General features: G+C 34.8%; 1 protein-coding gene across 1 annotated transcript in view; it reads left to right on the top strand.

The window, feature by feature from the left end:
• Nucleotides 1-13,990, top strand: part of DOCK3 (dedicator of cytokinesis 3) — a 460,033-nt gene that overhangs the window by 93,899 nt on the left and 352,144 nt on the right. The window contains exon 2 of the mRNA XM_058559633.1: nt 7,633-7,716. Coding sequence (XP_058415616.1) covers nt 7,633-7,716 — 84 coding nt within the window. The remainder of the gene's footprint in view (nt 1-7,632; nt 7,717-13,990) is intronic.

Here is a 13,990-nt window from a genome sequence, read left to right on the forward strand (position 1 = left end):
TTAACTGCTTGCGCCACCAGGCCGGCCCTACAGTCTACGTTTTATTTTATGTTGCAGTGCTTCACTAGCTTTGCATGAGGTAATGCTAAAATAATAGTTAATTATCAGTTGGGAAAGAGGGATGGGTTACTTGGGCATTATTCATGGCCAAATTTTGTGTGCCTTAAGCCAAATTTCCTTTGCTATCCATTTACTTTCAGGGTGTGTCACTCCCTTGTCCAGCTGAAGGAATGCAAATTAATTTCATTATTGGCCCAAACAAAACTTAATTAGGAAGACAGATCTGCCCTAAGAGATCATATGTTGCAAAGCTAAACAAATTATTTTGGTTTGAGCCACATTTTTTTCTTTCTCCTTTCAGTGGTATGGATAATACAAAAATGACTGTTGTTGGGATGGCTTCTCATTTAATGTAATCATTTTAAGATTCACTAAAATAGTGTAATAATGCTTCAAATGCAAAATATTTTGATACGTTTTTTAACTTAGAAATAAGAAAAAAATAGCATAAACTATGTAAAGGACTCATAATTTTTTTGCGGATTCCTAAAGCAGTACTAGGTGATAATGTAGTATACTTGTTACATTAAAACATAAAACTATTTTTAAGGTAAAACAGTCCTTGAGGTAACTTTTTCATGTGTCTTTGGACCTGTAACGTGATTGTTTCAGGGGCTTAAAAAGAGTTGACTTTTTATAAGCACTTTTAGTGCAATGGATACATAAGTATTACAGTTCATGTAAATAAATGTTAGTGAAATTCATAGTAGTCCTTCCGTCTTGAGATTATTATGATAGCGTGAAATAGCAGCAGTTTATTACATGCACAATAGCAGTAATGAACACACAAGTTCGTTCTTATAATTTGATGGTTTGACATAAACCCCAGTACCAATAAGAATGTTTGTTTTTACTTTTCCTTCCTGTATCATAGGGAAGTTGTCAAATGGAAAATGATAATTCATAGGAAGCTTTGTGAATTCTTCGTAAGAAGAGTGTGTTACGTAGTTTTAAAATATACTAGTGAAGAGGTAAAAAATCTATTCAGTGATCATAACGTGGAGGAAGACAGGGAACAAATATTAAAATACTTCTCATGTAGTGAAATGACCTACAACACTATATAAATTCCTCTCTCCCGTACTTGGTGCTACTTTTGTCACATTTACTTTTCAAAATACTACAAATACGCAACACATTGGTACTATTTTGGCTTTAGACAGAGAGTTGGCAAATATTTTCTCTAAAGGATCAGATAGTAAATATTTTAAACTTTATGGGCCAAGAGGCAAGATTGAGGATATTATGTAGGTACTTATAGAACAAGAAAGGAAACAAATTTTCACATATTTTTTGATGAAATTCAAAATATAATAATAATTAAGTACAGTTTTTTTGTAATATACATCTAATGAGAATAATAGAATTATTTTTTTTGAATTAACGTTTTGTTTAATTGGTGTGCAATGTTAGTGTTCCCTATGATCAAAATCAGTTGCAAATCTTCATCTGTTAATGATGATCTGTAATGAGATTTTATGTTTTTCATCTTTATAAATACCTTTTCAGACAGATAGGTATTGCCAAATACTGATAGGTGTTCATCGTAGGTGAATATTTTAATTTGAGAATATTCATCACTTAGAAGGCATTTATGGAATTTATTAGTGTCTTCTCTTGTTATTTGCCATTTAGCATGTCTTTACATTGCAGATTAAAGTACTTCCAACTGATGTAGTTAGGTGGAGGTTCCTCAGTTGCACCATTAAATGGATTTTGAAATATGGAGATTTCCTTTGCAGTTGCATTGAAGTTTAAAAAACTTGGTGGGAACTGTATTTTGAGCTCAGAAATGTATGTGCTGCAAATTTGAGTGAGAATGGAGATCTTCTTATTTTAACTTTTGACAGTATGGGAAGTGTATAAAGCAGCTTGACGTCAGTTGTGATTCAAGTTGACATTGAAATGACTTTACTGTAGGTATAAGTTTCACAAATAAGCATGGCTTTAAGTTGCATTCATTAAGAAATATCATCAAGACTGAAGTAAAAGCTAATTTCCAAAGCCATTTATTATTTGATCATAGTAGTTGAGGGCAGTTGTCCTTCAGAAAAATTGCAATAAAACGACGACTACTAAGCCATCTTGCTGCTGTGCACTTGAGCAAGTCAGGATATTCAGCTTCTGTTTCTCATGACCATCTTCACTTCCGTGAATTTTTAAGTCCATGAGAGCAAATGAAGTTCTTTTGTTGACTAATGGTAGACTTACACGTGAAAGAGTCATATAATTTCTGCAGAGTACTTGCTGATGAATAATACACTGAATAACCATCGATTTTCACAAGCTTAGTAAATTTGTCCGACTAAACTTTTTCTTGCTCCATATATATTTTCACCACTATTAGTTATAATGCATCTTAGTAGATTTCACTTCAGATTGTACTGAGTTAGTGTTGTCTCAATTTGTTCAGTCATGTTGGACTTGGCATTGACTCCTTGAATATAACTGAGCAGTATCAGTAACATCTGTTAACTTATCGAGAGTCAAGGAAAACCACTTAGAGTCCTTTGCCTTTTAGAAAGAAGTGTACAATTCAGTAGTTTTAGTATATTCAGAAGGTTGTGTAACCATCACCACTGTCTAATTCCAGAATATTGTCATCACTCCATAAAGAATCCCTGTACCCAGTAGTAGTCACTTCTGCCAATCCCCTCTCCGCTCCAGGATATGGCAACCACTAATCTACTGTGTCCATGGATTTGCCTATTCTGGACATTTCATATAAATGGAATCATTCAATAAGTGGCCTTTTGTGTCTGACTTCTTTAACTTAGCATGGATTTTTACGGTTCATCCATGTTGTAGCGTGTATCAGTGTTTTATTCTCTTTGGATGAATAATATTCCATTGTATGGATAGACCGCGTTTTGCTTATCCATTCATCAGTTGATGGATATGTGGATTATTTTCGCTTTTTGGCTATTATGAATTCTGTTAATGAACATTTGTGTATAAGTTTTTGTGTGAGCATCTATTTTCAGTTCTCTTGGGGTGTATACCTAGGAGTGGTAATGCTGGCTCATATGATACTTGTATGCTTTTTGAGGAACTGCCAAACTATTTTCACAGCAGCTTCATCATTTTACATTTCTACTAGCAGTATGTCCCCACATTTTTGTTATCAGTCTTCTTGATTATAGCCATCCTACTTGGTGTGAAGTGGTATCTTGTGGTTTTTTATCAGCACTTCAGTAATGACTAATGATGTTGAGTGTCTTTTCGTGTGCTTATTGGCCATTTGTACATCTTCTTTAGAGAAATGTCTGTTCAGATCCTTAGTCCATTTTAAAATTGGGTTATTTGTTTTTTTATCATTGAGTTGTAAAAGTTCTTTATATATATTCTGGATGCAAACCCCTTATGAGATATGATTTGCAAATGTTTTCTCCCATTCCCTGGATTGTCTTTTTCGCTTTCTTGATGATGTCCTTTGCAGCACAAAAGTTTTTAAGTTTGATGAAGTCCAGTTTATTTATTCTTTCTTTTGTTGCTTATGATTTTGGTGTCATAAATAAGAAACCATTGACTAATTTAAGGTCATGAAGATTTACTTCTATATTTTAAGAATTTTATAGTTTAGCTCTTACATTTATTCTTTGATCCATTTTGAGGTAAAATTCACATATATTGAATTGCAGAAATCTTAGTTGTACAGTTTTGACTGCAGTATACACTTATGTAACCCACTCTCAAACACAATTTATATCTTTCTAGAACATTCTTTTTGTACTTACCCAATCAAATCCCTATTCCTCTGGAGGCAAGTAGTGTTCTGATTTTATTCACCTTAGATTAATTTAGCCTTTTCTAGATCTTTTTGTAAATGGAATTACGTAGTATGTATACTTTTGCATCTAACTTCTTTTGCTCAGCATAATGATTGTGATATTCACCCACTGTGTTACTTGTATCAGTTGATCTTTATTTTTTATTGCTAAGTAGTATTACGTTGTATGAATGTTGCATGTTTTATATGTGCTCTTCTTGATGAACAGTTGGGTTGTTTCCAGTTCTGAGCTATTGTGAATCAAGCTGCTGTGAACATTCTTGTAGAAGTCTTTTTTTTAAAGTTAATCTGTCTAGGAGGTTATCAGTCTTTTCAAAGAACCAGTTTTTGGTTTCATTGATTTTTTTTTTTTTACCCCTATTGTTTGATCTTTTTTTATTTCACTGATTTTAGCTCTTCGCTTTTTCATTTTGTCTCTTCTTTATTCTCATTCTTTGAATTTAAGTTGATTCTTTTCTAGTTTCTTAGTTTCTGGGATCTTAGATAATTGATTTGAGATTTTTCTTTTTTTCTAATGTAAGCATCTTTTCATCAACTTTGGAAAATTATTAACCATTACATCTTCTAATATTTCTTCTGTTTTTTTTTTTTATAATTTTATTTATTTATTTTCCTCCAAAGCCCCAGTAGATAGTTGTATGTCATAGCTGCACATCCTTCTAGTTGCTGTATGTGGGACGCGGCCTCAGCATGGCCGGAGAAGCGGTGTGAGGGTGCGCGCCCGGGATCCGAACCTGGGCCGCCAGTAGCGGAGTGCGTGCACTTAACCGCTAAGCCACGGGGCCGCCCTATTTCTTCTGTTTTATTCTCTCTCTTCTCTCCTCTGGGACTCCAATTACACATGGATTGGAGATGTCTGTTAGCCCACATGTCTCTTATGATATATTTTTTTATTTTATTCTTTTTTATAGTTCTGTAGTTTAGTTTGGGTAATTTCTATTGTCCTATCTTAGAGTTCACTCATACTTTCTTCAGATCTATTCATTCTCTTGTTAAGCCCATCCGATGAATATGAAATTTATGATATTTTAATTTTCAGTTCTAAATTTTCACTTAGGTCTTTTTTTGTTTTGACAATTCAAGTGTTTTTGAAATTTAAATTTCACTCTGTTTTTTACGGTGTGAAATGAAAACAAGAATCACATAAGTAAGTTTTAAATTTTCATGTACTTTATCATTTACATCAAACACTAATGAAAGCTTAGTGAATAGTTTTCAGATGTGTAACCACTGTAATTAAAATAAGAAGTTCTTTGCTTTGGTTTAGCGATTTTTCTATATAATTTAATATATTAATACACCTGTCTTTGGTTGGGAATGCTTAGAATCTAATGATCAATTTGGGGAGAATCTATATCTTTATACTATTGAGTCTTGCAGTCCATTAATATGATGTATACCTTTGTTTATTAGGCTTTTTTTTTGCTGAGGAAGAGTCACCCTGAGCTAACATCTATTGCTAATCTTCCTCTTTTTTTTGCTTGAGGAAGATTCGCCCTGAGATAACATCTGTGCCAATCTTCTTGTATTTTGTATGTGGGTTGCCTCCACAGCATGGCTGCTGAGTGGTATAGGTCCACGCCTGGGAACCAAACCTGGGCCATTTAAGCAGAGCATGCCAAACTTAACCACTAGGCCACGGGGCTGGCCCCTATTAGGCTTTTAATATCTCTACTGTCTTGTAGTTTTCTATATAGAGTTCTTCCATGTATGTCTTAGATTCATTTATAGTTACTTGGCATTTTTTCTTGCTTATAAATGGTATATTTCTAAAATATTTCATTTTCTTTCTAATTGTTTGTTCCTATATAGACTTAAAAAAATTCTCCTTGTATCTAGTGACCTTGCTACATTCACATATCCTCTGTAATAGTTTATGTCTAGGTTCTTTTGGATTTTTTTATGTACATATTCAGACCTGCAGATATGACACTTTTATTTCTTTGTTTCTAATCATTATACCTTTTATTTCTTTTTCTGCTTTATTTGCACTGCTGGCCCTTCAGTGCAATGTTGAATAGAAATGGTAGTGGACATCCTCTTCTTGTTCCTAACCTTAGTGATAAAATAAATGTTCAGTATTTCACCAATATGTATGATGTTTGCTATAGATACATTGTACATAACCTTTATCAGATAAAAGAAGTTCTCTTCTATTCTTAGTTTGTTAAGAATTTTAGTTATGAGTGGATATTCAATTTTATCAAATGCCTTTTTTGCGTTTATAGAGATGATCACATGATTTTTTCCTTCATTGATTTTCTAATAGTAAACCAATCTTACATTCCTGGAATGAACCCAAGTTGGTCATGATGTCTCATTCTTTTTATGTATAGTTGGATTTGATTTGTTTTTTATTTTTTAAAAAAGATTTTTGCATCTATGATCTTGAGAGAGATTGGCCTGTAATTTTCCTTTCTTATAATGTTCTTGTCAGGTTTTATCATCATGCTGAATTCAAAATGAATCCCCTTTTCCCTATTTTCTGGAAGAGTTTATTTGTGATTGGTGTTATTTCTTCCTCAAATGTTTGGAAAATTCACTGGTAAAGTAATCAGGATCTGGTATTTCATTTGTGGGAAGATTTTAATTACAGATTCACTTTAATAGATATAGGACTATTCAAGTTTTTAACTTCTCTGTCAGTTTTTGTAAGTTTTATCTTTCTATAAATTTGCCCATCTATTCTAAATGTTCAAATCTGTTGGTATAAAGTTTTTTGTAATATTCTTTATACATCATTTAATTATTAATTACATTAATGTTTTTTTTTTTTTGTGAGGAGATCAGCGCTGAGCTAACATCAGCCAATCCTCCTCTTTTTTTTTTTTTTGCTGAGGAAGACGGCCCTGGGCTAACATCTGTGCCTATCTTCCTCCACTTTATATGGGACGCCGCCACAGCATGGCTTACCAAGCAGTGCGTCGGTGCGCGCCCGGGATCCGAACCAGCGAGCCCCGGGCCGCCGCAGCGGAGCGCGCGCACTTAACCACTTGCGCCACCGGGCCGGCCCCTACATTAATGTTTTTAATGTTTTGATTGCTGATATTGATAATTTGTACCTTTACTCTTTTTTTCCTGATCAGTCTTGCCTAGGTGTCTATCAATGTTAGTGTTTTCAAAGAACCAATTTTAGATTATAAGGCTTGTTATGTGGTGGTGTAAGTCCTTTAAGATTGGCAAGATGGTTCTTGGTCCTTTGTATTCTTATATAAATTTTGAAATCAATTTATTAATTTTCTATAAAAATAACATGAGATTTTGATTGATATCTATGGATTTTCTCTGTTGTATATTAGCTTTTTATTTCGTTAATTTCTGTTTCCATTTTTATTATGGGGATTCTGTTTCTCAAAGCATGATCATATGTTTTTGGTGATTCTTTATAAAAAAATACCTATTTGTTTGTTTATAGTAGATAAGAGGCTTCCAATGTTAATTTTTTCTTAACCAATTGATACATATTTGCCCAAAAAAGACATGTGAACACAGGTCCCGCTGAGGGAAAGAGAGACTTTGTTTACACAGATGTTTTCACCCACATGCACACACCACTTAGGAATAGTAATTTTACCAAAATGTACTTCAGTGTCCCGAACTACTTAATATTACCTTTCAAAATGTAGATTAACCAAGTTGAAAGGGGCTTACGTATTTGAAAGATGAATTAGTGAAGAAGGGAGATTATATATTTTAGAAAATTTAGTGCTTAATTTGAGTGACACTGACCCTGTCTCAGTATTTAAAAATGCTAATTGATGTGTTTATCCTTATTTTTCTAGTGATATGCAGCTTTCGGGGATCTGTCCCTCAAGGGTTGGTCTTAGAAATAGGAGAAACGGTCCAGATCCTTGAAAAATGTGAAGGTAAGTATGGACCTATAAACACACCAATAGTGATAATTTGGGGCAGTATTATATACATTTATTTTGTAGTAATAGATTATAAGCAATCATCTTGAAGCCATAGTTAACAACATTATGGTATACTGTTATAAAACCCTTCCTGATCTGTGTTCATCCTAAAGGTATGAGCTATTTTGGCTCTAATCTAATAGCAACAATTAAGTCACTCATTGTTGACTGTCAGAACATGATTTTTATATACTGCGTCAAATGATTATTTTTGGTTTCCTACCGTCAAATAAATAATCTTCCACCCAAGCTTAGCTGCATTTGAATAGAATTGAATTGTAATCAGTTTATTTGTATGTTTCTGTCTGATTGGCTGGGCATGATCAGTCATAATTAAATCAAGGCAGTAATATATGCTCAAATGCAGTTTGGCTTGACTGCTGTTCTCTTCTGAGACATATGTGGGTATTTCTGCTATAACATTTATGCATTATTGAAAAATATCACACTCTTCAAAATCATGCACTCAAATCAACAAGAAATATGGGAAAAATCAAGTTAGGGAGAAATCACACAAAATCAGAGCATTGACAAAAACAAAATTGATACTGTGGGAAATAACCTGGGCAGCCTAGGCTAGCAGTTCAGCATGACTAGAAGCCATCTCAAAGTATATAACAGAGTGGAAGTGTTGCTGTGTAGTCATGAAGACAATGCACATGAGCTCTGATCTGATTGGCTACTGTTAAGATGGGTATGGGAGTAAGGCAACCTGCCATAACCCAGGAATCATATAAGTTTGGGAGTACACTTTCTGGAAAGAGAGCTCTTGTCTAGCACTCATTTAAAATTTTCTTAACATAGAAATATAAATCAACACCCCTTCATGATAAAAACTCTTAGCAAAATAAGAATAGAAGGGCATTTTCTTAATCTGATAAAGGATATCTACTAAAAAGCCTACAGCAAACATCATATTCAGTTGTGAAATATTGAAAGATTTCCCACTGAGATCTCAAAATGAGAACTGCTATCACCACATCTATAGAACATTGTACTGGCAGTACTAGCTAGCACAGTAAGGTAAGAAAAATAAAATACATAAGGAATGGAAAGATAGAATAGAAACAATCATTTGTAGATAATATAAATGTTATGTAGAACATCCACTAGAATCTATAGAAAAAACTATGAGAATAAATAAGGGAATTTAGCAAGCTTGATGGCCACAATGTCAGTATTTTAATTATACATTATTTTTCTAGGTGTTTATAACAAAGAATTAGGAAATAAATTAAAGAAACAATGCTATTTATATAGTATCCCAAACATCAAATGCGTAGAAGTAAATCTAATGAAAGAAATCGATGTTAAAAACTACAAATATATTATTGATAGAAATAAAGAAAATCTAAAGAAATGGAAAGATTTACCATGTTTATGGATTGAAAGACTTACTGTCAAGAGATGTCAGTTTTCCCCAAATTGATCTAGGTTTAATGCAATCCCAATAAAAATCCACTAGGTTTTGTTTTTTGTTTTTTGTTTTGGAAATTGAACAGCTGATTCTAACATGTATATGAAAATGCAAAAGATTACAAAGAGCCAAGACACTTGTGAAGAAGATAATCAGACTGGAGAATTTATACTACCAGATATCAAGATTTATTATAAATTAAGACATTGTGGTTTGGGGGCAAAGACAGAATAATGAAATAGAATAGAGGGTCGAGAAGCAGACTATCATGTATATCATCCAGTGATATATGAAAAATGTGATATTGCAGTGCAGTGGGGGAAATGATGTTCTTTACAGTAGGTGATGCTGGGCCAGTTGGAATGAAAAATGATGGCCTATTCAATAAATGGTATTGGGTCAATATTGAAAGCAATGAATCTTGATCCTTACCTCACAGCATATACCCCAGATTCCAGATGGATGGTAGATATCAACATGAAATGTAAAACAATAATACACCTTGAAAGAAGCATAGGAAAATATTCTTCTTGACCTTGGGGTAGACAGAGATCTTTTATAAGGATCCATAAAGCACTAACCATTAAGGAAAAGATTGATAAGTTGTACTTTATTAAAATGAAGATTTGTTGTTCAAAAGATATCAAGGAGAGGGAAAGGGCAAGTTCCAGAGTGAGAGATATTTGGCAAACAACTTGTATTTAGAATATATAAAGAACTACTACAAATCAGAAATAAGACAGTCCAATATAAAAATGGGCAGAAGGCTTGAATAGGTTCCTCACAAAATAGATATTCTGACGGCTCATAAACATATGGAGAGGTGCTTAATCTCAGTCATCAGCAAATGCAAATTAAAACCACAATGAGATACCACCACACAGCCATTAGAATGACTAAAATTCAAAACAGTGACAATATCAAGTGCTGATGAGGATGTGGAACAACTGATACTCTCATAATACTGCTGATGGGAGAGAAAATGGGATAATCACTTTGGAAAACTCTCTGGCACTATTTACTAAAGAAGAATGTATATGTACCTTACGATCCAGCAGTTCTACTCATAATCCAACAGCAAAATACATGTATAAAATGTTAGTAGCAGCTTTATTTATAATTGCTGCAAACTGAAAACAACCAAAATGTTCATCAGCAGTAGAATGGATAATAAATTGTGGTATATTTGTATAATTGAATGTGATACAGAAAGAAAAACGAATGAATTGTTGCTACACACAGCAGTACAGGTGACTATCACAGACACACTTTTGAGAGAAGCAGCCAGATGTAAGTGTTTATACTGTTATGGTTCCATGTACATAAAGTGCAGAACCAGGTAAAACTCACTGCTGGTGATATTAGTCAAAATAGTGGTTAGATAACCACTCTCATATTTGGCTTCTTTTGCTAAGAGTGTATCTGTGATATTGTATGTAGTAACAATTCATCCATTTTCCTTTCTGTATTACATTCAGTTTAAGGGTGTGTGTGTGTGTGTGTGTGTGTGTTAGTGACTGGAAGAGACACGAGTGGCTTTTGGGATGCTGCTAATATTTTATTTATCTGAGTGGTGGGCGTACAGGTGTATACTCTTTGAAAATTTATTTAGCTGTAGACCAATGATTTGCGTACTTATGGATGTTACATATCAATAAAAAATTTACTTAAGAAAATGAAAGAACTTTAAAAAATTGATAAAAGTATAAACATGCAACAACATAGATGAATCTAAAAATATTGTTGAACAAAAGGGCCAGATATAAAAGATTACAATCTGTATGATTCCATTTATATGAAATTCAAGAACGAGCAACACTACAAATCTGTAGGGATAGAAATCAGAATAGTGGTTGCCTCTTGGAGAAGATTGACTGGAAAGAGGCATGAGGGAACTGTCAGGGTGATTGAAAAGTTCTGCCTTAAAGAAATATGTGTTACATGGGTGTTATGTTTGTCAGTGTTCATAGAACTGTACATTCATGATCTGTGCATTTCACTGTATCTAAGTTATGCATCAATGAAATGGAGTGATGTTAGAAAAGGATGAAAATCAAGCCGCAGACTGGAATTTTTTTACAATAATATAACTGACAAAGATAAACAACCAGAATATAAAAGAACTCTTTTTGTGTGTGTGTGTGTGAGGAAGATTGGCCCTGAGCTAATATCTGCCAATCCTCCTCTTTTTGTTGAGGAAGACTGGCCCTGGGCTAACATCCATGCCCACCTTCCTCCACTTTATATGGGACGCCGCCACAGCATGGCTTGACAAGCAGTGCCCCGGTGCGCGCCTGGGATCTGAACCAGCGAACCCTGGGCTGCCGTAGCGGAGCGCACGCACTTAACCGCTTGTGCCACTGGGCCGGCCACAAAAGAACTCTTATAAAGCAATAAAAATAAGTAACAGGTGAATAGAAAAATGAACAAAAATATGATCAGGAACTTCACAGAAATGCTCAATCTTGTCAGCAGTCAAGGAATAGCATGTTAAAACCAGAATGATGATAAATGCCACACATATTGGTTTGAGAAGACTAAAATGTCTGACATATCCAGATGTTGGCACAAATATGTTTCAGTGGGAATTCTTATACACTGCTGATATCTTAAGTTAAATGTGCATTTCCTGTGACCTAGCAGTTTGACTCCTAAGCTTATACCTTAAAGAAGTGTTTTTTAAGCTATCCTCATCAAATCGTTATGGGGTTACAAATTCCATTTAGTGGCTCACAGTCAGCATTAATAAAAAAGAATAGAATAAAAAATATCAAAAGTATATTGCTGTATCAGTCATGATCCAATCAGAAGAGAGAAATCCCACTAATAATTTGAATAGGGAATATTTAATATAAATAATTGTTAATAGTAAAAAGTGTTAGCTACTAAAAAGGGTAAAAGAAGATTCAAAGGGATATAGAAGTAGCAAATGCAGAAATCAACTGCTGAGCCGGCCCATGGCTTAGCGGTTAAGTGCACATGCTCTGCTGCTGGCGGCCCTGGTTCAGATCTCGGGCGCACACCGACGCACCGCTTCTCCAGCCATGCTGAGGCCGCGTCCCACATACAGCAACTAGAAGGATGTGCACCTATGACATACAGCTATCTATTGGGGCTTTGGGGGAAAATAAATAAATAAATAAAATCATTAAAATCATTAAAAAAAAAAATAGAAATCAACTGCTACTTCTAGGGCTGAGGAAAAGCCGACAAGCGAGAAACTAAGAATTTAAAAGGACACCTCCCTGCCTCAAGGCTAAGATTCAGACCTCTTTCAAAAGGGCATGGCCCGCTGGAGGAATTTGTAGCCTGCCCATGGTGAAGAAACTTGCCAGAGGGTATGGATTGGAGTTGGTCTAGAGGAGCAACCTGCTGGGTAGCAGAAAAATTTATGGAAAGGCATGAGTGAGCCAGAGCTGGTCCATAGGTGTGGCTCCTCAGGTGGTGGAGAAATTTGCAAAGAATAAGAGCCATAACTTGTCTGTGAAGGTGGCTGAGGTAAGCACTACTGGACCTCCAACATGCCAGTCAGCTGGCTAGGGTACTGACAGTAAAACAACAGCACACCAGAACCAAGAAGGGAAGCCCCTTTTTCCTGCTTTGGCCTTGCAGTGTCTCATTAGTACCTTCTACTGCAAAGCCTAACACTGAGCTGGCAAAGGAGAAATGTTTATACAGTTTGTATTAGTCTGGGTTTTCCAGAGAAACAGAACCAATATAAGTATATGTATATAAATAAAGATTTATTATAAAGAATTGGCTGGCATGGTTATGGAGGCTGAGAAGTCTCAGGGTCTGTGGTTGGCAATTTGGAGACCCAGGAGAGCCAACGGTAGAGTTCCAGTTCGACTCTGAAAACCTGAGAACCGGAAGAGCTGATGGTGTAAGTTCCAGACTGAGGCCAAGTGTGAAGGCGGGAGAAGACCATTGTCCCAGCTTGAAGACAGGCAGAGAGCAAAATCTCTCTTAATCCACCTGTTTGTTCTATTCAGGCCTTCAGTGGATTGGATGAGTCCCACCCACATTGGGAAAGACAGTCTGCTTTACTCAGTCTACCAATTAAAATGTCAGTCAGATCCAGAAACATTCTCATCGACACACCCAGAATAATGTTTAACAGAATATCTGAGCACTTTGTAGCCCAGTAGGTTGACCATAGGATTAACCATCATAGGCCCCAACTCCAGTATTAAAAAGCAGGATGAAAAAGGATAGATTTGGTGCTGAGGGGCAGTAAATTGGTAACTGGCACAATTCCATGTGGCATCATTAAAGTTTTTCTTCATGAGGTTTGCTTCAATTTTATGTGTATGGGATCATGATATAAAATATATTCTAAGTCTGCGCCATGGTAAAAAATATTTGAATGCCACTGATCTGGAGAAACTTCTACGTATGTGTACTTGAAGACACGTACAGCATTGTGTGTAGTTGTAAAAAATTGGTAACATTTTTAATGTCTACCAACAAGAGAATGTTAGAGAAGTAAATTCTGGGATCTAATATACAGCATGTCGATTATAGTTAATAATACTGTATTATATGCTTGAGAGTTACTAAGAGAGTAGATCTCAAATGTTCTCACCACAAAAAAGAAATGATAATTATGTGACGTGCTGGAGGTGTTAGCTAGCTACTATGGTGGTAATCATTTGTCAATATTTAAGTGTATAGGATCAACACATTGTACACCTTAAACTTATACAATGTTACATGTCAATTATATCTCAATAAAGCTGGAAAAAAATTTAAAAAATCAATAAAATAATAAAGAAAAAACATGAAAAAATAACATGCTTATATTTCTAT

This window comes from Diceros bicornis, chromosome 2, assembly GCF_020826845.1.
Source record: "Diceros bicornis minor isolate mBicDic1 chromosome 2, mDicBic1.mat.cur, whole genome shotgun sequence".
NCBI lineage: Eukaryota > Metazoa > Chordata > Mammalia > Perissodactyla > Rhinocerotidae > Diceros > Diceros bicornis.